Source organism: Carassius carassius, chromosome 37, assembly GCF_963082965.1.
Source record: "Carassius carassius chromosome 37, fCarCar2.1, whole genome shotgun sequence".
In the NCBI taxonomy this organism is placed as follows: Eukaryota; Metazoa; Chordata; class Actinopteri; order Cypriniformes; family Cyprinidae; genus Carassius; species Carassius carassius.
Genome location: NC_081791.1, coordinates 18766372 through 18790762, shown reverse-complemented (window position 1 = coordinate 18790762; position 24391 = coordinate 18766372). Strand labels below are relative to the sequence as shown.

The 24391-nt window shown below is 38.4% G+C and overlaps 1 protein-coding gene across 2 annotated transcripts in view; it reads left to right on the top strand.

Moving 5' to 3' along the window:
• The first annotated feature begins 2518 nt into the window (after positions 1-2518).
• The window catches only part of LOC132118263 (disco-interacting protein 2 homolog B-A-like), a 62989-nt gene continuing 41116 nt past the window's right edge, over positions 2519-24391 (top strand). For both annotated transcript variants that reach the window (XM_059527975.1, XM_059527974.1), the window contains exon 1: positions 2519-2771. In XM_059527975.1, coding sequence (XP_059383958.1) covers positions 2687-2771 — 85 coding nt within the window. In that variant the 5' untranslated portion in view covers positions 2519-2686. The remainder of the gene's footprint in view (positions 2772-24391) is intronic.

Sequence of the window (24391 nt, the reverse complement as noted above, 5' to 3'; positions counted from 1 at the left end):
ATATATATATATATATATATATACATTAAAAAAATTTATGCAATAACAGGTAATGTTTCTCACACCAAACATTATAATGGTCTTATATTATAAAATTCACATAAAGTATTTTTTAAATATCAGTAATATGGAAGTAGTAAAAATACATTACTATATTAAAATAAAATAAAATAATAAAATAATTTATTAACAAGTAATATTTATTATACCAAACACTATAATAGTAATATAGCAATAATGTACATATATAATGATAATATTTAATATATATATAAAAAAATTTTTAAAATAAAAATAAATATATAACATACATACATATCAGTATCAAAAACATTATAAACATTAATAACATTTTATAGAAAATGAACAGCAACAAAAAAAGTTTCTGAAAGTGCTGTAATTGTTTGTGCGATCACTTTAGAAGGATGCTGTATAGGTGCATTTTTGCAGTTGCCATATGTTAATGGTAATGTTGTGATTACTTACATTTCTGGCGCTATGGCAGTTTTGTGCGGTGCTGCAGATGTTAGTGTGTCTATAATCGTGAGAGAAACATGACATGTATTCCTACGTTTTGTTTTTCGATATTTGTCAGTTTTTATTTTAGTTATGTTCGATCCAGAGCTCAGCCAGCCAACACCCTGCTTCACGGAGCTCCACTCTCCTGGCTGCGCCTCATCCCTCCGGATCTGTCAGGCTCCACCTTCCCTCCAGCTCCACCTTGGTCCTCTGCTGCTCCGGCTCCACTGCGGCCTTCTGGATCCCTGCTTCTGCCTCAATCACCAGAGCCATCTGTTCTGCCTTGGCCCTCCGGATCCTCCCCGTCGCCCTGGCTCTTCGGCTCTCCGTCTCCACCTTGGGCTCCACCACCACCTGCTGTCGGTCGGCCCCATGGAGTTGTCAGCCCTTCCTCCACCATGGCTCCTTCCTCTGTTGGCTCCACCTTGGTCTGCCATACTGGCTGGGATCTGGGTCTTTTCTGGCTCCTCCCATTTCCTACATGGCTTCTCCTTCCATCGTCTCCTCCTTGAACTCTGTCTGTCCTCCTCCTCCTGGAAGTCCGTCCTCCACCCAAACCTCTACCTGGTCATCTGCCTACCTTCCTGCCAGCCCTTCACCATCCCGTGTTACCATCCCTTCTCCACTCTGTTTGTCCTCCTTCCAAGCCCCCCTCCGTCCCTCCCTTTGTGTCTGCAGTGCGAGGTCACACTTTAGGTCACACACGGTAGGGGGGTGAACTGTCAGACCCCAGGACTGTTTTTTTTTTTTTATATATATGAAGAGTTTGGTTCCAAAATGCCATCAGCAATTTTTTTATTTAGTTACCGCCAGGGTTAACCCTAACCCTAACCCTAACCCTAACCCTAAATCCGTATTGTATCCGGTCGCTATTGAAAAGAGATTTAAATTTAGATTTTTAATTTTAGGCAAAATGCGATATCCGTTGTGTTATTCTGCCATGTTTTCTCCCTATCTTTCCAAACTTGCGACAAATGCCAGTCTTCCTTCTCTACAGAATGCGATACATCCACTTTGATTATGAACGCGATATTGCTTAGCTTGTCAGCGATCTATGGCTTAAATGCCCCATCTGAAAGCATGTGATGAAGATTTACTACTAATCACAGAACCGGCTTTACTGTAGCGATGCGCCCTAAAAAAATAATTTTGAGAGCATTGATGAACCTGTGGTGGTTTCTGGAGTAGGGAAGAAACATAAGCTATTAATAAGATTATTGACCAATTGCAGAGGCTGTCATATGTGTATCAACTTACTTTGTTGTGTATTTTCAACTGTTTAAATATGAAAAGAAACTTATATTGATTCAATGGATTTATTGCATTTTGGGGAAAAAATAATCAGTTTTTATAATAAATATTTGAAATTGAAAATCTGGATTTAAATCGAAAGCAAGAGCACCCTCAGTTGAAGTTGTAAAAACATCTCTATACCATAGTTGTGTTAGGCTCTCACAGAGTGCCAAATGTTTCTTTTTACAATGTATTTTTGCAGCGCTGAGCAGTGTAACCAATCACAGACATATCTACTGATTTCTTGAAGGTGATGACCAATCAGAGGAGTTAGAATCCACTCACCACTCAAAAGGCTGTTTCCTTGCTCAGTATAAAATCGCGAATCTACTCATTATTACACATCATACACGCATTGTAAATAAGAGATTCTTTGTGTAACAAAAATATGACAAAATGGGCACCTTTGCAAGTTGTCATTTAAAAAAGGAAGTCGATGCAAGCGCAGTACTGTGCGTTGTTCTTCACTCACTCATACAACTCTGAAGAGGATTTATTTACTTAGGTGGTAAGTCGGTAGATTACCGACTCCTTGTCTTGTCTATCAGATAGTAGTGATAGTACATAACATCATAATACAGCCATGGTAGTATTACAACCTGTCGCTAGAGGGCGCGTGCGTGTCGTCTCGAGGTGTGTTTGTGTGTGTGTGCGCGCGCGTGTTTGGGGGTGTCTGATCACACACAGGAGGTAAACGCGATCACGTGACCGCGCAGTGCCGTTGGTGAGTTCTTACAGCATGGCGGAAGGAGTAGTTGTCCGGATGGATTGTTACTCCCCTTTAAATTCATGTTTTCTGTCTTGACGGGAGGATTTTTGGCTATCGAAACGCATTTCATCACACTTAAAACAACTTCAGCGTATTTTCACGACGATGGCAGACCGCGGTGTGGATTTGGCAGCTCTACCGAAAGAGCTTAGGGAGCAGTTGGCGGAGTTGGAGCTCGAGCTGTCTGAAGGTAAGAGAGGGAGTTATCGCCTCAACCTTACGGCTGTCTACTGTTTGAATGCCCTCTGTTTCAATTAAGAGAATTTCATTTCAAACAGGCTGTCTCAAAAACTAGTGCGCTGCCTTCCTAGAGAGGATGTCTGGATGCCCAAAATGTAGTTTCCAACGTTCCGAACGCGCCTTTGATGCCCAGACATGCTGTCTAGGTAGGCAGCTCAGTAGGTTTCTACACACAGCCGTAGTGTGTCGGCAGGAATTATGATTTCCCTTTCACAAATGTGCTTTTAAACTCGTGTAAATTAAAAGAACCGAACGTGAATGAAGTAGTATAACAACAATGCTGCATCCGGTCGTTAATTTCACCTCAAGAGACTGAGACTATTGTTTCTTCAGTGATCTAGACCTCAAAGAAAAGAGAGCCCTTGACAGTTCTGCTAGACACAATACCGAGACACATCGAGTAAATATGGGTTTATGTATGTTACCATCTTTGTTGTTCTCGAAGCCCTTTGTTTTCAGATTTGAGACAATGTTAAAGGGGCAGCACTTTTGCTGTCATCAGTGTGTCTGGGCTTTAATGCGAAACTCAATGGCAGCGCTGGTCTGTTTTTTTCCTGTAACGTTACTCCTTGTTTGCACACAGACGTCTGTTAAACACACCTTTTCTATAGACATGTCCTCTCTCCCTTTAGTCATTATTATAAAATGATGATTATCCAAATTGATATTTCCATTGTTTGATTCTTGTAAACTATATTTTCAGCCCTTACAGACTCTTGTCAGCTTAGGGGCTCCATTATTAAATGTATTACTTATCAGTCACTACTTTAGTTCATTCAAGTAGTTTTATATATAGTTTATAAATAGTTCTGTATTTCTGTCACAGGCCTCCTACAGTACCTTTCACCCAGACTTCTGGTTGACATTGACACTTGACTGTACAGTTCAGCAGTGCATTTGATGGAAGCCATAATTCATTTTTTGTATATTGTAAAGAATGTATACACAACCATTCAAAGTTTTAGGTTCTTTAAGATCTTTGTAATTATCTTCTCTGAAATAAATTTCTTAGGTTCACAAAGGCTGCATTTGACACACAGTAAAAACAGAAATATTTTAATATTTTATTGAGTTTTTTTAAATATATATTTTGATAAATTTTAATGAGATGCACCAATTGCAATTTTCTTGGACGATTCCGATTCTTTGTAAGTGTGATCTGCCTATACCAATTTTTGCTGATTCCGATTTTCTTTCTAAGAACTGTAATTGACAGCATATACAAACAAAAATTTACTTTTCTTCAAAGCAACATTTTATTTTCATAATAAAAGAAATTATTAAACATAACAATTTCCCAACTTACAGGATCTTCTCTCACTTAAACAACTCTAAAAAAATAAAAGTGCTTTGTGACTGGAAAGAAGTAGAGATAACAATTAACTGAAAATGAGTTATAAAACAAAACAACTTGACTTATAAATTGACCTTTTTTACTTGTCTTGCAAAAGTCAAAAGATCCTGAATGAACAAAACTGAAGTGTACAATACTCTTCCAAATAATAATAGTGCAGTAAGGGGGTAATAAATGTTGCCAGCATATCTATAGGCAAAATGCTACTTGAGCATTAATGGCAAGTGGTTCCTCTGTGGTTTATTTTAGCCTTACAAGTTTCACAGATAGCAAACTTAGTGTTTTCTTCACTCACAGTTAAAAAAACTTCCATGCCAACGACATGTTTGCATTACATTTTGACACAAATTTTATGATTCGATTAGATTCTCATTCACAAGCATGAATATTGATATGAATTCATTTCAATATCAGTTACTTTGGATACAGTATATTTACATTTACATTTATCCATTTATCCATTTGAAGGTTAAAATGTACTGATCTATAAGCTATAGCATACAACTGTTAAAATTACACAATGAAGTTTTTAAAAGAATAAAGTTACAATTGTTATTTTTTTTATATATATTTTAAATATAAAATTTTAAATGGTGGCTGTCATAAAAAATTGGATTTATTCAAACATAAATTAAACATAAGAACAGTAAAAATTATAATGAATATGTTATGGTGCATATATATACACAGGCTAGACTAATCAAATCTTGGGATTTAAGAATTGAAAAAATAGACGAAAGACTGATCGTCCGATTCCGATCACTGGCTGATCGATCAGTGCATCTGTAAATTTTAAATGTAATTTATTCCTTCCATGGCAAAGCTGCATTTTCAGCAGCCTTTACTCCAGGCTTTAGTGTCACATGATCCTACAGAAATCATTCTAATATGCTGGTTTGGTGCTCATAAAACTTTTATGAATGTTGCAACTAGAGATCGACCAATATGGGTTTTTCTATAGCCGATGCCGATGTTTAGAGTTCAGGGTCAGCCGATGGCCGATATGTGTTGCCGATTTTTAGGGCCAATATCTTGAAGTTTTCCCCTTCATTTGCATGCTAAAATGTCACACTAATAAAAATAAAGTACAGTCAACCAAACATATAAAAGGTTACGCTGGTCAGTTTAAATAGACCGTAGTATACCGGTCCACTCTGCTGTTATGCCAAGGACGTTTTTGCTCATGTGAAGAGGATGATCTTTTCCGTCTAGTTTACATTAAAAAAATAAACAAATATTATAGTTTAACATTCAGATACATTGCGAATGTGGAAACATTTGTATATTCGCAGAACGAGACATGAGCAATAACCTCCAAATATATCTAGTCAAACCTGCGCTCGCTCGTCCTCGTATGCACGCACGCATGCACACACTCATGTACTCATGCGTCTCGATCTAATGCTCTGTAAATGCAGGATTTTTTAAAAAACAAATAGGCCTAGCGGAACGCAAAAATTCTAAATCTAATATTTTGCAGAACAGGATCAAACAAAAAAGTACTGGTCATAATTAGAGCCAGACCGATATGGATTTTTGGGGGCCGATGCCGATATTAACTCGAAAAGAGCCGATTTATAAGCTGATATTTTGATTTTAAAAATAATCTGGATATTAGACCCATTTCCTATAAACTGCATTTACACAACATTCAATAGCAAAATATCTGCCTGTTCTATGTATGTGGGCTGTATAAACCATTTTCCAGAATGGACTATATTAAAAAAAAAGCCTTAGATTACAGTCTCAATGACTAAACAATTGCACATCAAAAGTATATATTTTTTAATGATCAAAAAACAGTCTGGTTTTAAACATTTAACACTTTTACTTTCTTCCAGTTGAAGCTGGTTTTAACAGTCTGTGTGTTTACTGTAAATAAATTATAATACTAAAGTTAAAGTATTTGCAGAAGTAGTCCCACACTTTGCTGCTACAGCATTCACCTTTTTCAGCCATCGGTAGGCAGAAAGAGAGACGGAGAAAGAATAAGCATGTGTATTAATAATATCACCATGTATCATTACTCATGTCATCATTAGAATTATAATAATAATAAACTGGGATCTCCTACATAGGCAAAAATGAGAAATATATATATTTGTTTTAATTTGTGAAGCAATAGGTATTACCTACTTATATTTAACAATATTATTTCAACATTTTCCTGTTATGTCTGTAAAGCTGCTTTGAAACTATGTAAAAAAAAAAAAAAAAAAAGCGCTTGTTCAGCTCACATTTATATCACATGTCCCCTCTGGTTTAATCATTTCTGACGCACCTACTGTAGTTACTGTAACTACACTATATTTGCTCTCACAGACACATTCACAACAGACCCGTATATCTTCTCCTCTTCTCTTTGTGCAGTCTGAATCAAAACATCGTCTTGCCTACTATTACCGGAAGATTACGGAATCAATTCAAAGTTGAATGGTTAACGTTAGTGTCATGAACACACCGCTGTCAATTTTGAGAAGAACCACCTTCAAACAAGTTAATAGCAAGCATTTAAGGGGCCTGCTAAAAAGGAAGCTATTAGCGTTAAAGTAACGTAACCAGCCTGAATTCACCAAATTGTTCTCTGGACCTGAGGGTAGCCTCTTCTTCCTTGCTTCTCTCTTAATTCTCATCAGCAGGACTAGCGCTATCGCTCGCTTCTTACAACGGGACAGATACATGTTTGCTGCTGACCGAAAGGAGGAGGAACAGACTATGAAAGAGCTCCTGCTAAACGTTTTTAAAACTCCGCCTATGCCATAGCGCAGCGCAAATCGCGTTGTATCTGAAGGGCAACGCTGAGCCCAGCGGCAAGCGCCGTGCATACCGCGTACTGTGTGAAAGGCCCAATTACGCGGTCATTATGTGGGAAACACACCGCAATAGAATAAGAATAAGTTAAACGCTAACGTTATAGTTTGACCTCCTATTAACGTTCGCGCTCTTCCACTGATAAACATGGTATTAGCTTTGTGGCTTATCTAATATAGCAATGCATCAGCGGCTGTAAGTGATGTTGCAGAATATTTAGAAGTAATAATGATAGGACCGTTAGCTAGAACTACCACACAGTTTTTATATACAGGGTATGAACTAAATCTACAATCATTTCACATGACGAACGACAGACTCACCGTCAAAACAGTTGATCGCTTTCTTCTGTAGTGGACTTCTGGCGCTGTTGTTAACTCTGGAGCTGCAGAGCTCCCTCTGGTGGGCACACTATGCAACACTCATAACATGAGTGAAGCATGAGACTCTGTTTCCGATGCCGATTTAAATGCAATTAGCTTATATCGGCCGATAATTTCGGCCGGCCGATATATCGGTCGGGCTCTAGTCATAATACTTGCATAAAATGTTTGATGTGAAAAAGCGGTTCACTGACTGCGCAGCACAGCCACAAGCGCCACAGTTACGTTTAGGATCATTTTATTTTTAATAATATAGTGTCATTTGAAAACATTGCAATTGCGTTTTAAAATACAACAACGAGCACCACGAAACCATTTAAAGAGGCTCATTCAGCGGTCTCCTTGACAGGAAACAGTCAACAAAGTTACATGATCTAAAACGTATGGCGCACTCTCTTCATTTTATCAAATGATCATAATCACATCTATTCATTTTATAGTCCTGCTACTAGCATTTTATTCAGACTAAAACCCCTTTAATTCGGGTAAGAAAGCTTTTTTTTTCAAGTGGCTTTTGCACATAATAATAATACCGCTGCAGACGCATTTTGTAGCATTAAGGTTATTAATTGATTGTTAATTTAAATGTTGATCGATCATGGAAATGATCGAATATTGACATCCCTAAATACAAATGAGTTGGATGGAAACCTGGCTATTGTCTGCATCAAACCATGATTCCGAACAAATGTCATTCACCGTTCTGGGCAGCTCCAGGACAGCTGTCTCTCCGAGCACAGTGCTGTCTGTGAGCGGGGCAGAGTAACGGAGCCCTCAATCACGCTGCAGTGTTTGTAAGAGCTGACAACTTCTCCACCCCATTTACAGAGTGAGATTCTCTGACTACCTTTATCTCCCAAGGACTGTTGTTGAATCTTCCAAAAGTTTTGGCTTGGGGTCCTTCACATGAGCAGCAGCACTTTCCACTGCAACAATAACACGGGGCTGCCCGCTGACGTGCCTAACTTTAAATCGGCGCTACTAAACACGGATATCGACCGATGCCGATATATAAAAAAATGGCAAATATCGGCCCGATATATCGGCCGAGCGATATATACCGGTCGACCTCTAGTTGCAACCAGTTGTTTTGCTTAATAATTTTGTGGAAACCATGGTACATTTTTGAATCATGAATGCAAAGTTCAGAAGAACAGCATTACAAACACTTTAATGTCTCTTTTGATTTGTTTAATGCATCCTTGCTGAATAAAATAATTACTACCGGTACTTAAAAAAAATCTTACTTTTATTATTGGAATGATATTGTATTGAATTTTTGTTAATATTTAAGACCATGCATAGAATCATACCGATTCCTTCAGTATCATAAAGAACCTTTTTGCAACGATAAATGTTTAACGGTTTGACCAATATGATATTATTATGTTAGTGTTCTTATGTGATACATCATCCATCCTGTCTATTCACAGGGTTTATAAGTTCATTCAATGTTCATGACATCACAGCGATGGTGTTTCATGCACCGTCATGCATCTTCTCACCGTTGTATCATCTGTCTGTGAAAGGCAGGGCCGCTGTACTCATTCACTCTGTCAGAGAGCACTATGTGGGGGAGATGTGTCAGTTTTCAGCTAAGTAATAGTGTTACACAACTGGAAGCATTTAGTGTGTGGGCCACACTCTCAAACAGCTTGTTGACGTGTGCAGCTCCAGGCTGCTTATCAAGAAAACTAGCCTTAGAAACTGTAACTGGAGAAACACAACATTTTATGACTGTATGATGATATACTATAAATTATGACCATATAATTACTGATGACTGTTGAGTCACATATTTTTTGTCATTCAGCCACAGTAAAAAATGATTGCTAAATGCAAAAGAAAGTAATGGAATTGTTTACCCCAATGTTGGAGCGAGAAAGTTCTTATGACTTTGCAATGACATGGGGTGAGTAAATCATGACAGAATGTTCATTTTTGAGTGAACTGTGTTTTAAACCAGTGTTTTGCATGTGAACTAGAGGTCTGTGACTTTTGAGAGTGTGTGAAAACAACATGAAAGCTCTTGCAACTGTGTGTTTAGTGGAGGGCACTTAGTGCCCTTGGGGCAGATGAGTGATCTGGAGTGTTTGGTCAATTAGAGGGCGGTTGCAGGCCCAGTCCTACAGGAGCAGCTGCCAGTCTCGCTATCGCCCCCCCCGGTTGGTCACCTCCCCACTAGTGTGTCACACTCCTGTCCCTGCTTCTCTTCTGCTTCCACCATCTTTCTTTCTCTCTCTAACACGTGGGCTAAGTTGTTCCTTCAGATATGACTCAAATCAATCACTGCTCACTGACCTATCAAAAGACACGTAAATTCAGCACAAGCACATTAATCATCTTAATCAGACAAACAGATAAGATATTTGGATATTTTGCTCAATATTCAGTAATCATGTTTATTAAGCACTATAAGGAGGGGCTGATATGCCAGAATTCATGAAGAATTTTTTTCAGGAGAACAATTCAACCCTGTACGGACACCTTGGCAATTGAATCGCCATTGGCTAGTAAATTTTTGTATTAATTTGCCAGACCGAGATATATAATATATATATTCCTACTATATAATACTGTATATGTTTTTTTAAATATCTGAAAGTACGCTCTTAACATCAGTCAGTCAAGCATTATAATATATTATTATGATAATCAAGTATTATTTAATGATAGAACTTTAGCAATTAGAATAACAATTTGGTAACCAAGTATGAATGTATATACAATTTAATTTAGGACTGGTGGTGGTGCTTTTTTGGTCATTCAGCATTTCTGTAAAATAAAAAATGGGGAAAAACCAACAAGATGATGGTAATAATAATAATAATAATAATAATAATAATAATAATATACATTCTACTAATAAGAACAGTATTAAATGCATTAAGGATTAGTGAGCTCCTGGATTCATGAATATTAATCAGGTTGTATTTGTTCACTCGAAGTGATTCGCTGAAATCAAACCAGGGATGATAATAGATGAGTGCCAGCTAATGAGATTGCCGTTTGTGCATTAGTTCTGCTCACTACTGGAAAACCTAAAGTTCTTAAAAACTGAACAAATCCAAAGGAACTATTTTAAAATAAAATAAATAAAACACCCTTTAAATTGCTCAATTTCAATGTAAAAAAATAGTAAAATAAATAAAACACCTTTTAAATTGCTGTTCATCTGACACAGAGTAAACATTCTAAGCCACCATAGTTATTTTCCGAATGTCCTCGCACCATGCAGTAAACCGGGCTGTCCGTCTGCAAGGTCCATATTATGCCACTTACTCTTAAAATTCTGGTAGAAAAGTTCTGCATCCTCCGCCAAGTCGAAAGTGCGAGTCTGTCCGTTGATAGTGACCCGCAGCCAAGCCGGGTAGACCATACCGAAGCGTATGCCGTCAATGTAGTGCAGAGATTTCACTTTGTTGAACTTGGCCCGTTTCTTGGCGAGCGTGGCGCTAAAGTCCTCAAAGATCCTGATAGATTGGCCATGGAACGAGATGTCCCTGTACTTCTTGGCCCACAAAAGCACGCACTCTTTATGAATATACTTGTGAAAACGGATGATAAAGGGACGGCAGCCTTCTGATGGTCTCAGGGTCAGGCCACGGTGTGTGCGTTCCAGCTCCAGGTCCTGTTGTGTGTCGCCGGTTAACTCTTTGAGCAGCTTGGACATAAACAGTCGAGTGTCACTCCCCTCCGCTCCTTCAGGAATACCGATAATGCAGAGATTCTTGCGTTTGGAGCGGGAAATTAGGTCTTCGACTGCCAATTGTAATGCTTCATTCGCCTGCATCGTGGACTCCAACTTCGATTTCAGTGAGGATACTTCATTGTCCAAAGTGGATAGTCCCTCTGAATGGGCAGTGAGAGCAGTTTCCATTTCAGAAATGGTGTTGGCGTGGGCCGCTACCGTGTCAGATATAGACTGAAGTGAGGCATTGTTTTGAGCCAGCGCTTTGTGCAGAGAGTTGGTGAGTTCACCGGTTACACTTTTACGTAGTTTCTCTAATTCTCCGTCTAGCATTTCGAGGGTTAGCTGCCCCGTGCTACTTGCTGTTGTAGAAGCGGCCCGCTAGCTTCCTTGCTTGGCGTCGGCGAGTTGAAGTGCTGAGTAAGTTGAGGCTGGTTTTTACTGCGACCACCGTGGGATTTGCTCATTTTGTCGTCCAGGAATGAAAGATTAGGCTTTCGGCGGCTTTGGATAGCAAGGCAGCTTCAAAGGGTTTGGTGCAATCTAGAGAAAAGTTTTATGTATTCGGGAGGCAAACTTCACGCATTCGTTCACTGCGCCGCCATCTTGCTTTTGTCCAAAGGAACTATTTTGACTGTAAAAAAAAAACAAAGAATATTGTTTACATGTAGCACGTCAATTCTGCACGTATGTAAGAATCCCTCACTCTCACCAAAGCATCTCTTTAAAAATGCAAATACTTTAATAAAAGTATTTAATGTTGTTAAAGGGATTGTTCAACCAAAAATGAAAATTGTCAAAATTAATTATATACAAAAATGTCATTAATTACTCACCCTCATGTCTTTCCAAAGCCGTAAAACCTTCGTTCTTCTTCGGAACGCAAATTAGGATATTTTTGATAAAATCCGAGAGCTTCCTGACCCTGCATAGACAGCAACGCAGCTCAAGGCCCAGAAACGTAGTAAAGATATCAATAAAATAGTCCATATGATATCAGTGGTTCAACCCTAATTTTATGAAGCGTCGTGGTAATGTCGTGATTCGTGAACATGCATCAAAGAATGACATCGAAGAGAAGAAATGGTTGAATAAAGTTATTTGATAAAAAAAATAAATTTGCTCAAAAAGTATTCTCGTACTTTCATAAAAGGTATTTTTCTATTAAATTAAAAAGAAAATGCATTAAAACCCCATATACAATGTAAAGACTTGAAAATTGTGAATGGTTTTTTATTTTTTTATTCTAGTTTTGCTTTGCTGTAAAATAATGCTTTGGCTGCATATAAAGTAAAGCTTGACCGCAAGTCAGCACTAAGTCTGCCCACTAAGCATCTTATTACAAACATTTGTACACTAATAAGTAGCTATAAATGTTTAAATCTATTAATTCATAAAATTGGGCCTATTTTCCAGACATCCAAATGGAAATCTGCACCAGTGATCACCATAATGATTTAAAAAAAAAATGAATAGCTGTGTAAAAGGTGTTTGTGCTGTTGCCATCTCTTGCGTCTGTCCTATAATTCTGGATCTGTGCGTGGTTTCCACAAGGGCACACAATGACCTTAGAGGGTAGAGATATTTCTCATTACCATGCTCCACTGGGGCTTTTTACAGTGAAAAGACTCTGTCCAAATGATCTCCTACATAATGACCTAATTCTGCAGGGTTGTAGTGATAATAGTAACAATAAGCACCATTGAGCTGATCTGGACTATGGTGGTTTTGATCTAAACTGGCATTTGAAGCTTTCAACTGAAACCTTTGTGTCCCAAATGACCAGCTCTGAGAGAGGAGACATGGTCTCAGTCTGCCAGTGTGTGTGTGCGTGCTCATCCACCCTATCGCCTCCTTACCAAATGAAGCATCCCATCAACAATTGTGATAAATCTAGACTCTTATAAACAAAAAAAAACACCTTAATAATCTCTATATTCAAGTGAGCTCCTAATTATAATTCTTCTGTCTAGTAGTGCTTGTACACCATGTAATAAAACCAATGCTGTCATCTGTGAGTCTTATAAAGGTTTTGCAGGAAGTCGAGTGCAACCTGACTCTGCTTTTGAATATGTGCCACTCTTTGTCTAACCGGCTTAATGTACAATTGAACTCAAACAATAAAAAATAATGCAATATTGCAAGCTCCTGGTGACATCTGGTCGGAAGATACTTAGCTCTCTAATCTCTTCTAAATAGTTTATTGTTCTTCTTAAGAACAAAGGAAAATTAGTCTGATATGCTACCCTGCATCTTCTGAACATCATGGATGGCCCCTATGGTGTGCCATCTTACTTAAATCACTCCTGTCACTTTGACCTCTGTGGACCGCTGTGACGTGAAGCTAATGTGTGTAGTCTGTTAGTATTGATTGCTGTTATGAAGAGGGTTGAGTTCAGGCTGACTTCAGTATTGAGACTTTACTGTCGCCATACTGATGGAGGAGGAATGTTATTGCCAGTTGCTTCCTATCTATGACACAGAGTGACCGAACATGGACTGAACTTTGTTTGTCTCATTTGCTCTTGAGTCATTCTCTCCGTTTCTCTCTCTCAGTTCAACTGTCCTCTGAGCTCTAACCATTAAGGGAAGCCACAGATATCTATTTTTGCCATAAAGTTGTTCCCCTTTTTCCATCTGTAGTTTTGTGTAATCCATCAAATTGCTCAAATTGAGTTTGACTGAGGATTTTTTCCATTGGAAAGTCACAAAAAGTTCCTCTTTTCTGTAAATGTCCCTTTGTTACACATTTTATGGAGGAAAGGTTTGTCACATAATTGTTGGATAAACAAACAAAGTTTCTTCACTTTAAACAAACTTAAAATGATATGAGTTTCATTTCATTTATAAATATCGAACCAAGTGACATTTGTTTGATAGAAACTATAAAACAATAAAACAGATGTTTAAATCAAGACAAGGAGTTGGATACATTTGTTAAAGGGGTCATTTGATGCCGCTAAAAAGAACATTATTTTGTGTATTTGGTGTAATGCAATGTGTGTAGTTTAAGTTTCAAAAAACACATTATTTCCATATAATGCACATTATTGTTTCTCCCCTATGCCCCGCCTTCTGAAACGCATCAATTTTTACAAAGCGCATCATTCTGGAAAATCGAGATGTGCCCTGATTGGCCAGCTATCCATTGCTTTGTGATTACTGAATGCCTCAAGCGTGTGACGTAAATGTTGCGCCCCAAATCATTTGGGGTATTGGTTTTTTTCACTTCAGAGGGAGTGACAAGCAGGTTTATAAACCGTATAACTTAAGTAATTTATGGATTAGTGTGTACTGGAGACACAAACCATTTTAAACAATTCAGATCGATTTGGTTGAACTGGTCTAGTGATGTCCGGATCACGGTCCGGACATCACTAGATGAGACAAAACCAATAAAAGCCATTACACACGAGGCATTTGTTGCATCAAGTGGGTACATAATTACTGCTTATAATGACTTATACTGTGTTTTTACACGTCGTGGTGCGTAAACATAAAACCATATCTCCATTTGTGATCTGAGAAACAACAAACAAATCTACTCTACACTGCTCAAAACTCTTGTTTGAATCATTATTGGCAAATTATTTAAATATTAAAAACTTACTTAAAGGCTGTGTGTCAGAAGTCCAGACTGTCCTTGCAACGTTTGAACTGCCCAGCTTTATATAACAGCCATTGTGGCAAAGATGCATTGCAGGCTCCTGGTTCAGGAAACAGTCCTGAAATATAACATAATCACTGATTTCTAGTTGTGTCCTCTTTTGAAAGGCCAAACAAAGTAGTTTAGCTTTCACAACGAAACACACCGCGACTACATAACATGGCGCCAGTGGCAACAGCGAGAATAAAAGTTACTCCTTTTTTCTTTGCGTGAACATTTGGGCGGCATTATGCAAATCTTCCCACATAGTGACGTAGAGATGTGGGGGCGTGTTAGAATGAGCCATTTTAGCGGGGTGTGGATGAGTCTTAAACTTTTATAAAGAATATCTCTTTGGATTTGAGACTTTAGTCTTTGCAACTTTACAAATCTTCTTTATGCACCAAGAGCTTGTAACACTCCAAAGAGAAAGGAAAAATTGAAATCGCATCGTCATATGACCCCTTTACCAGATGTCATTTGGTTTGGATGTTCATATCTAATGCAAACATCGAGACATTTTTAAGGGTGGCTTAAGTGTCTAAAAGTGTTCAAACCCCTTTTTGGGTCACCGCATGTGACCAAGGTTTGCATGTCAAGGTTTACATTGTCAAACTTAACCTCCAATCTGTCCTCAGGAGGGACCTCATGGGAATCAAGCACAAAATGCTTTCTTTGTGGGAGCATCATATTTATACCGAGTGCTAAGCTTAGACAGATGGGACATGATCAGATGTCCAGGCTTCACACAGATTCCCTTTCCCTCAAACAAAAGCCCAGAGCCTCTTCTCCTGGTACAGGGCCCACTGGGTCTGCTCCCTCAGCGTGGGTTGTATAAGAAACCGGTCCAGGCTGCCCTTTGGCTGTGAATAGTTAATGCTTCATCACTGTGGTCTTAAATGGTGCTGAGCCTGAATTATTAACATGCCTTCATTAAATACCATGAGGCTTTGCTTGAACCTCCCTTTACGGGCACTATGTGAACCAGGGTGTGTACGGGGGAAGTGCCGTCATACTGCTCCATGAGTGAAAATTAGTGTTTTGGTATAACGGAGCTATGCGCTGCCAAGGGAACACTGATAACTCACAACACAATGTGCCATCCATGAACAGGATGAGGTCTTCTTATAAAGGCAATATCAAAACATTTCCTTACGTGTTTGAAATAAGATGTCCTAGAGCTGTGGCTGCTCAAATGTTTGGGCTCAAGTTTTTTCTTTTATTAAATTTTCTTTAAAATGTTCAACAAGGAATTGGACAAAAAAGAAAATTACCCCATGATTTACTCATCTTCAAGCCATTCTAGGTGTATACAACTTTTTTTTCTTTCAAATGAATGCAATCAGAGTTTTATTAATTCATTTCCTGGCTCTTCAAAGGTTTATAATGGCAATGAATGATGGTTAAGATTTTGAAGCCCAAAAAAGTGTGTCCATCCATCATAAAAATTACTCCGCATGGCTCTAGGGGGTTAATAGAGGCCTTCTGAAGTGAATCGATGTGTTTGTGTGAGAATAATATCCATATTTAAAACTTCATAAAGCATAATCTCTAGCTTCCACTAGCTCTCATACTCATGTTCACTAGAGATTGGCATTCCAGTGGAGGACAGAGAATGTAGGACATAGGCGTATGCTTAAAAAAAGTTTTAAAGAAGTGTAGCCTAGGTTTGCATAAGAAACTTTCTTTATAAACTTACTGACCACAATCTTTTCAACAGAATTCCTCAGAGTTTACTCCAAACATCAGTGTTAAAATATCTGTCTGGGCCTGCATATTCTCACACACACTTACACATTATCTCCTATTGTTTCCATCATGGCTCGCTCTGATTAGCAACACCGTGAACGACACTGGTGCACAGAGCTTAACCAATCAAAACAAAGCTCATTTACATATGAGTCATAACAACAGCCTATTTTCTTAGATTCATAGATAAGATGGAAAATGGACATGTAAAAGTAAATTACAACTGCACGGTGAAAGAAACCTTGATTAAGGATATAATTGAACTACTTTGGAACAGTAAAATGATATAAAATGGCTTGTTTTGGAGTTGCAGTAATGTGTAAGACCCAAGTCTATATTTAGCGAGTAATTCGCTGATGCTGCCCAAAAAGTACATTTTAGGTTAGTTAAATCCTGACAAAGTTGTTTACTGAACAAATTCCAGTTGTTAGGGAAAAATCTGAACATTTACAGACCAATAGAATTCAAGACCTTTCTCCAGTCTTCAGTCTGCTGCTGTTTGCAAACCTCATCCTTGTTTACAGCTTTTATTCAAATCACCCGGGACACTCCTGTTTTTGTATCCCTCCATCCTGCGCTTCCCTCCAGGGAAAAGCGTTTCACACACGTTCAGACTGTGAAAACCAGTTTTCCCTGCATTTGTCCTAATGTTTTTGCTCGATTTGCACACATAACTTGTGGGATTTTGCTCTGCACTTTTCTCAGATTAAAAGCACCTAGAATGAGATCTTACATTTCAGGAAAAGGGTATTGTACCCCCACAGTTCAGACAAGCACCGGATTAACCTGAGTTTTGAGTTCTTGATGCTTGACATGTGAGCTGCAATGCACACTATTGTCCTGTAGGCCCAAAGTTAGTGTGAATTGACTGGCAAGTGCTGACAGATCCCTCCTGAACTCCCATGTCATGTTCACTGACATCAGGTTTCAGTCAGAGCTTCTTTACAACAGTTTGTTTGACTTCAGATCTGTTGTGATATAGGTGAACGGGAGGTTCTGGGTCGAAACTTTGCATGTTGTTTCTCTCAGATGCGTGTATGACTTTCACGACTCACTTGTGGGAGTTCTTGCATAATATGTTGTAAAAAAAAAACACAGCATGGTTTAAGTTGCTTTAGTTGTTGACCAAATGTGCCGCCAAGACTCCAGGGCTGTTTTCTTTCTATTTTAGTCAAAAATGAAGTCAGTTTGCTTTTCAAGCATAACTAATTAACATTTATTTTACACAAAAACATTTGAAGCCAATTATTCATAGAGACTTTTGGTTGATGCCATTTCTGAGAATCGGCCCAGTGGGTTTGGTAATATTATGGTGTTAAGCTCAAAATGACTAATTATTGGCCATTAATCAGTCAGTCTATCACTACTTTTATTGTTCTGCTAGCAAATGACCCAGTCGGAAGTTAGTCACAACACTCGCATTCTCTCGAATTGTTGTGTTTCTTGTCAAGTCTACTCTGGCCTATGTTGTTGTGAACTGCATTTAACCCTTGAGTAATGAAAAAAAAAACTTAAGGAACAGTATACACAGATAAAGTAACACTTCTTGTGTTTTAACAAAAGTTCAGCTCTAATCCTCTCTCCAATATCTTCTTTCCTCCCTTGTTTCCTTGCTCTGTCTGTTCTCAGTGTGTCATTGTGCTGGAGTCGGGCCTGCTGAATCAGATTATGAACACTCGATTGTTGGTGGAGGGTGTCACCACTGTTAAGCATTTTAACAGGAGCTCTACACGGTCTAATTTTAAATCCAAGTGTGACATCATGAGGCACAGAAGGGCTTGCAAGATTTTGTCACTTCTCAAGAAGGCAAAAAAATTGGGCTATATACATATCTCTAGTATGTAATCAGATCGAAGCAATTTCATGGTTTACAAACCTGTGTTTTTTTTGTTAGTTTTTTTCTCATTCAATATGCTACTGCACTTGGAAATACACTACAAGTATCACATTACAGTAGTAAAATGGGTTGTGAATCTGACTCGACGTGACATTTTTGCTTTGGGGCAGTTAGGACAAATTTAAATGAATACCACATATATGTTTATATATGTAACATATAGGTGTCCACTACTAACTCTGACTCAAAGGCAGTCTCTTTAGTGAAGTTTATTTAGACTACAAAAGAACAAAAGCTGGATATATTTAAAGGTGTGGTTGCACAGATGCCTGGACTCTGTCAGCAGTTGAGATGTCTTGGCACTTTGCCACATCATGAAGCTGTCAAGCATCAAGGTTTTCTGTAGTATGATCTAGGCTGCAATTTGTTGTAAACATCATTAAATCTGGTGACAGAAATCGATTCCTAAAAAAAGGTGGGCTGACCTACCAGTCACCTGTTTTTATTGCCTCTCCCTCATTTCCTGGAAGAAAATTCTCATGTATCCCATCCTGCCTTATGGCTCATCTAGTGGTTTGCTTGTCAAATGACTCATCTGCTTGTCTATAGGTTCCACCTAGAAGTGAGTGAGGGTCAAGGGGGTGTGAGGTCACAAAGTGGCAAGAAATGAATCAGGATCGCATGTGTTTCTTTCGCAATGAAACTCTCCCTTCCTCCCGCTCTTCTCCCGGCGGACACACCCTGTTGCTCAGAGACTTTTTCCATGTTTCCAAAGTGTTGGATGGAGACCAGGACGCGTCAGAGCTTGGCAGCTCAACCAATCCCAAGCCGCCTTACGATACACTCTGATATAATGATCAGCCAACTTTTGCATGTATCAGTGTGTATTTACAGCAGTCGGAGTAAACATATCCTGAAAGCTGGGCTTTCCCCTCCTGGTCATGTTTAAATCAGCTATTTTCTTACAGGGCCGGCCTAGATGATGTCACAGTTTTCCATGTAAACAGTTTGGAGTGAGCAATGCTCACTCTCTTTGGAAACTGCAAGTTTGAAGCTGAAAATTCAGTCTTATCCCACTACAGTAAGAGATGTGGGGGAAAGGGAGTCAGGATTGTTTTAATAAACGTTATAAATCTACATTTGGCTGTGAGAAGTCATGTTGTAAGGGCACATGTTTCTGTGCTTCCTCATGTTTATGTGGTTTTGAAGGCTGGATGGTTTCTTGAGAAGAGTGGCTTGAGAAATAGCTTTTAATATGGCATATCCGTGTTTGAGAAAGTGAAATTATATATATTTTTTCCCTTCATAATATAAAGGCTAATATAAACCCAAAATGAAAATTAGCCTAAAAATTACTCCCCTCAAGTCATCCTAGGTGTATAAGACTTTTTTCTTTCAGACGAATCCAGTCGGAGTTATATAAAAAATTGTCTTTGATCTTTCAAGCTGTTTAATGCCACTCAGCGGGAGTTGCAGTGCATCACTCCATCAGTCCAAATAAGGGGAAATAAAAAGCGCCCATCTTTAATAAAAAGTGTCTCTCAGAGCTCCAGGGGGTGAATAAAGTCCTCCTGTAATGAATCGATGCATTTTTGTAAGAAAAATAACCATATTTAAAAGGTAATAATCAATTGAATCTAGCTTACACTCACTGTTTTACACAGAAGCACCTCCAAGAGGATGATGTATGAGGTCGGCCTTGCACATTAGAGGTCGACCGATATATCGGGCCGATATTTGTCATTTTTTAATATATCGGCATCGGCCAATATCTGTGTTTAGTAGCGCCGATTTAAAGTCAGGCACGTCGGCGGGCAGCCCCGTGTAATTGGTGCGGTGGAAAGTGCTGCTGCTGCCGCTGCATGTGAAGCACCTAGGTCTGTGCAAAAAATCGAATGCGATTTTCATGCGCATCTCATCAGTAAAGATGCTCCTGTGATTAGAAGTATATCTCCAACACATGCGTTCAGATCAGGGTTGCCAGGTTTTCACAACAAATCCTGCCCAGTTGCTTCTTAAAACTAGTCCAAAACTAGTCCAATCGCGCTTCAAGGAGGTTCCCCGATAAAAATTGCTTCCCGGGGTTAAAATATAATTTTTTTGGAAGGATTGCCTTGGTAAAATTTGCATTTTAGGGGCTAAATATCACGTTATTTGTATTGGGGTTGCTTCAAACCGCGGACATAAAAAAAACAATTGCAGACTTGGCAACACTGGTTCAGGTGGAGCGGCAGTTACTACACAAAGCCGTAGTCTACCGACAACTAACACAAAATCGTTTTCAAAATCGACAAAGAATCGCCTGCGATTTTAACATCGATTTTGTGTAGATTGCCAGTGAATTACGGCTCGGTGTAGTAAATGCCAACCAGTGTTGCCAAGTCTGTGGTTGTTTTTCATGTCCTCGGGTCGAAGCGACCCCAATACAAATAACGTGATATTTAGCCCCTAAAATGCGAATTTTACCAAGGCATCCCTGCTAAAAAACGTATATTTGAACCCCGGAAGCAATTTTTATCGGGGAACCTCCTGGAAACGCGATTGGGCTAGTTTTGGACTAGTTTTGAGAAGCAACTGGGCAGGATTTGTTGTGAAAACCTGGCAACCCTGATCCGAACGCACGTGCTGGAGATATACTACTAATTACAGGAGCGTCTTTACTGATGAGATGGTCATGAAAATCGCATTCGATTTTTTACACAGCCCTAGAAGCACCCCAAGCCAAAACTTTTGGAAGATTCAACAACAGTCCTGGGAGATAAAGGTAGTCAGAGAATTTCACTCTGTAAATGGAGTGGAGAAGTTGGCAGGTCTAACAAACAGCGTGACGTTACCAAAGTAAACTGTCTCTGACGTTACTCCGCCCCGCTCACAGACAGCAGACAGGTGAGACAGCTGTGCTGGAGCTGCCCAGAATGGTGAATGACATTTGTTCAGAGGCATGGTTTGATGCAGAAAATAACCAGTTTTCCATCCAACTCATTTGTATTTAGGGATGTCAATATTCGATTATTTCCATGATCGATCGTCGTTTAAATTAATGATCAATTAATTACCTTAACCCTCTGGAGTCTAAGGGTATTTTTGGGGCCTGGAGAAGTTTTGTCATGCCTTGACATTTGTGCTTTTTTCAGTTTCTTATAAATATCTAAATGGGTAAAGACTAATCTCACTGTAATCAGCACAAACTGGGCTGTAATAATATGTGAAATGCATGTATGTACATGATTGTGTTTTTGAGAAAAAAAATATTATGCGTGGTTAGTGAAAAACTAAAAATTTTAAAACGCTTGAATAAGGCAAAAAAACACATAAAGAACAATGGTTCCCGGGATTTTTGAGAACTGGAGCTTGTAGCCTAGAATTTTTCTTTCTAAATGATGTGAAAATCATCTTGTTTACTCACTCACAGAAAAAAATATATTGATTTAAATTTTTCTAAGACACTTTTTGTTGGTAAAAGTCATATGCGAGTAGGCGTCAACTACCATGAATATCATTGTGATTTACACCTGAGAAGACAAAGGCCTGCATAATGAGCCATTCAGTCATCTGTGCCACTGTGAGTGAGGAGTTACAAGAGAGAATGTGAGAACAAAATAAATCTATATAATTTTATGTTTGTAGTTTATTAAGAATATATTTAATTATCCCACAACATAATTTAATATCCACTTGGGGGAGCAGTTAAACAGTTTATTAGAAACAATCAAAGCTGACTTTCAAACAAATTGTTTGGCATGCTTACTCCAGTCACACAATCCTTCAGAAATCCTTTTAACAATCTTATTTTCTACAAAAAAAAAAAAAAAACGTTTGTTGTTATTATTATCATCATTATTATTAATGTTGAAAAGAGCTGAGAATATTTTTCTGGGTTTTTAGGGGGAATAATTTGAAAGAAAAGCATTGTTTTTACATTTGTTACAGTTATCTATTTGTTACATTTATATTATTTACATCAAGCTTTCGAAGGGTATAGTGTTGTATATTGTTATTGCAACTTCATAATGTTTCACTTGATTATACATTTAGTCAGGAATTATAATTTGGAAAAAGTCTAACTAGTAAAACGTTATGTGAAAACTAGTACAAGTATATAAATAAATAAAAAGAGACTTACTCATGTTTATGATCTCTGCTGAATAAAGTGCTTCATTCTTTTTTTCTGAGGAAATCCATTTCTCAAATCCTCAACCACATCACATCTTTTTGGGGTGAATTATGTCTTATTCCTCTCATCGCTAAGCAAACAGTAAAATAAACACTTGAAGAACAGTCTCACTGCTTTTTCTTCTGTTATGGGCGTATTCAAGCCGCGCGCTTCAGTTTGAATCTGAATAGCGCGTTCGGCGCGGGGGCGTGGTCACATTAGATATAATGAAGGGAGACATGAAAAACAGACATAGCGTTGTTTTCATATGGATTACTTTATCACAGAATATCTGTTTTCGGCGGCACTTGTTTAGTTTAAAAGTAGACATGTCAAGCTTTCTATAGATATCTCTCTCATGTATTTTCGTTGAGTATTCACGGAGTTACAGTTCATTTAAATGACGTGTTTGTAAAAGAAGATCAGCGCAGACAAAGGCTGCAGACAGCGCACCTTGTTTGTTATCTTTATTTTATAAGTGCACAAAGTTTTGTTGTTATTATGTCTGTATCCAAAAAAAAGTAGACCCTTTACAGATTCGATTGATGTATTGCTCTTATCTGTACGATTAAAACTGAAAGTGTAATTTAAGTTCCTTTCGGTGTTATCAGGAGAAAGTGACTCAAAACGCGTATCCGCGTTAATCGACTTGATAGGGTTAATACTGCAAAATGTGTCTGCAGTGGTATTATTATTATGTGCAAAAGCCACTTGGAAATAGGGATGGGACGGTATGAAAATTTAATATCACGATTATAGTGACTAAAATTATCACGATTATCAATATTATCACGGTTTTGTTGAAACGAGATGAAAGTGTTCAAAAATAGTTGATGCTCACACTGAAAACATTTCAGCAAGTTTTATATTTAATAATCAACAAACAACTAATAAAACAAGCAACTCTATGCACTTAATTTAAAGAAAGATTAAATTCTGTGGCATTTCCTTCCTTACAATGAAAAGTGTAGAAGCATAGAAAAGCATAGAAAAGTCACTGACTTTCGCCATTCCTTCTCGAAAAAAAACAAAAAAAACATTGTGCGCTGCGCTTGCGTCAGACTGTTGCTGGCTGGACATGATTTAATAGTGAGTTATTAAAACCGCGATAATCAAACACGGTTTTAATGATAATTCATTTTTAAACGATATTACTAACCTTCAGCACATTTTATCACGGTTATCAATAAAACCGGTTATCGTCCCATCCCTACTTGGAAACAAAGCTTTCTCACCCGAATTAAAGGGGTTTTAGTCTGAATAAAATGCTAGTAGCAGGACTATAAAATGAATAGATGTGATTATGATCATTTGATAAAATGAAGAGAGTGCGCCATACGTTGGAGATCATTTTACTTTGTTGACTGTTTCCCGTCAAGGAGACCGCTGAATGAGCCTCTTTAAATGGTTTCGTGGTGCTCGTTGTTGTATTTTAAAACGGAACTGCAATGTTTTCAAATGACACACTATAGTAGTGGTGCAACGGATCATCATTGATCCGTGATCCGTTCGGATCAATATCTTCGGTTCGGCACACACGTGACCCGCGGATTGATTTATGGAAAAAAAAAAAAAATGTTCAGTCCACACTCAGTGGTCATGGCGAGCAGAGGAACAGAGGAGCTTGAACGGCCCGCACATTTTGGATTCCCTGTCAGATATAATAAAATAAACGCTGAAAATGAAGTGGATTTGCGCATCTTCTCAGTTAACAATGGCTCCGTGTAGTAACAGCTGCTCTATGTAAAATCATGGACCTGAGGGAATTTACCGCTGATTAGAGAACCGGCTTTACTGACGAGATTCTGTTCTAGAAGAGCTGAGAGGATAAAGTCAAACAGGCAAAGAGGCAGGAATTCCCTGTAATCTGTATTTAATTCTTCCAACAGAAGAGAGAATTCAGTACATCAGATCCAATAATGCTACACTACAGGGCTACATCCTGG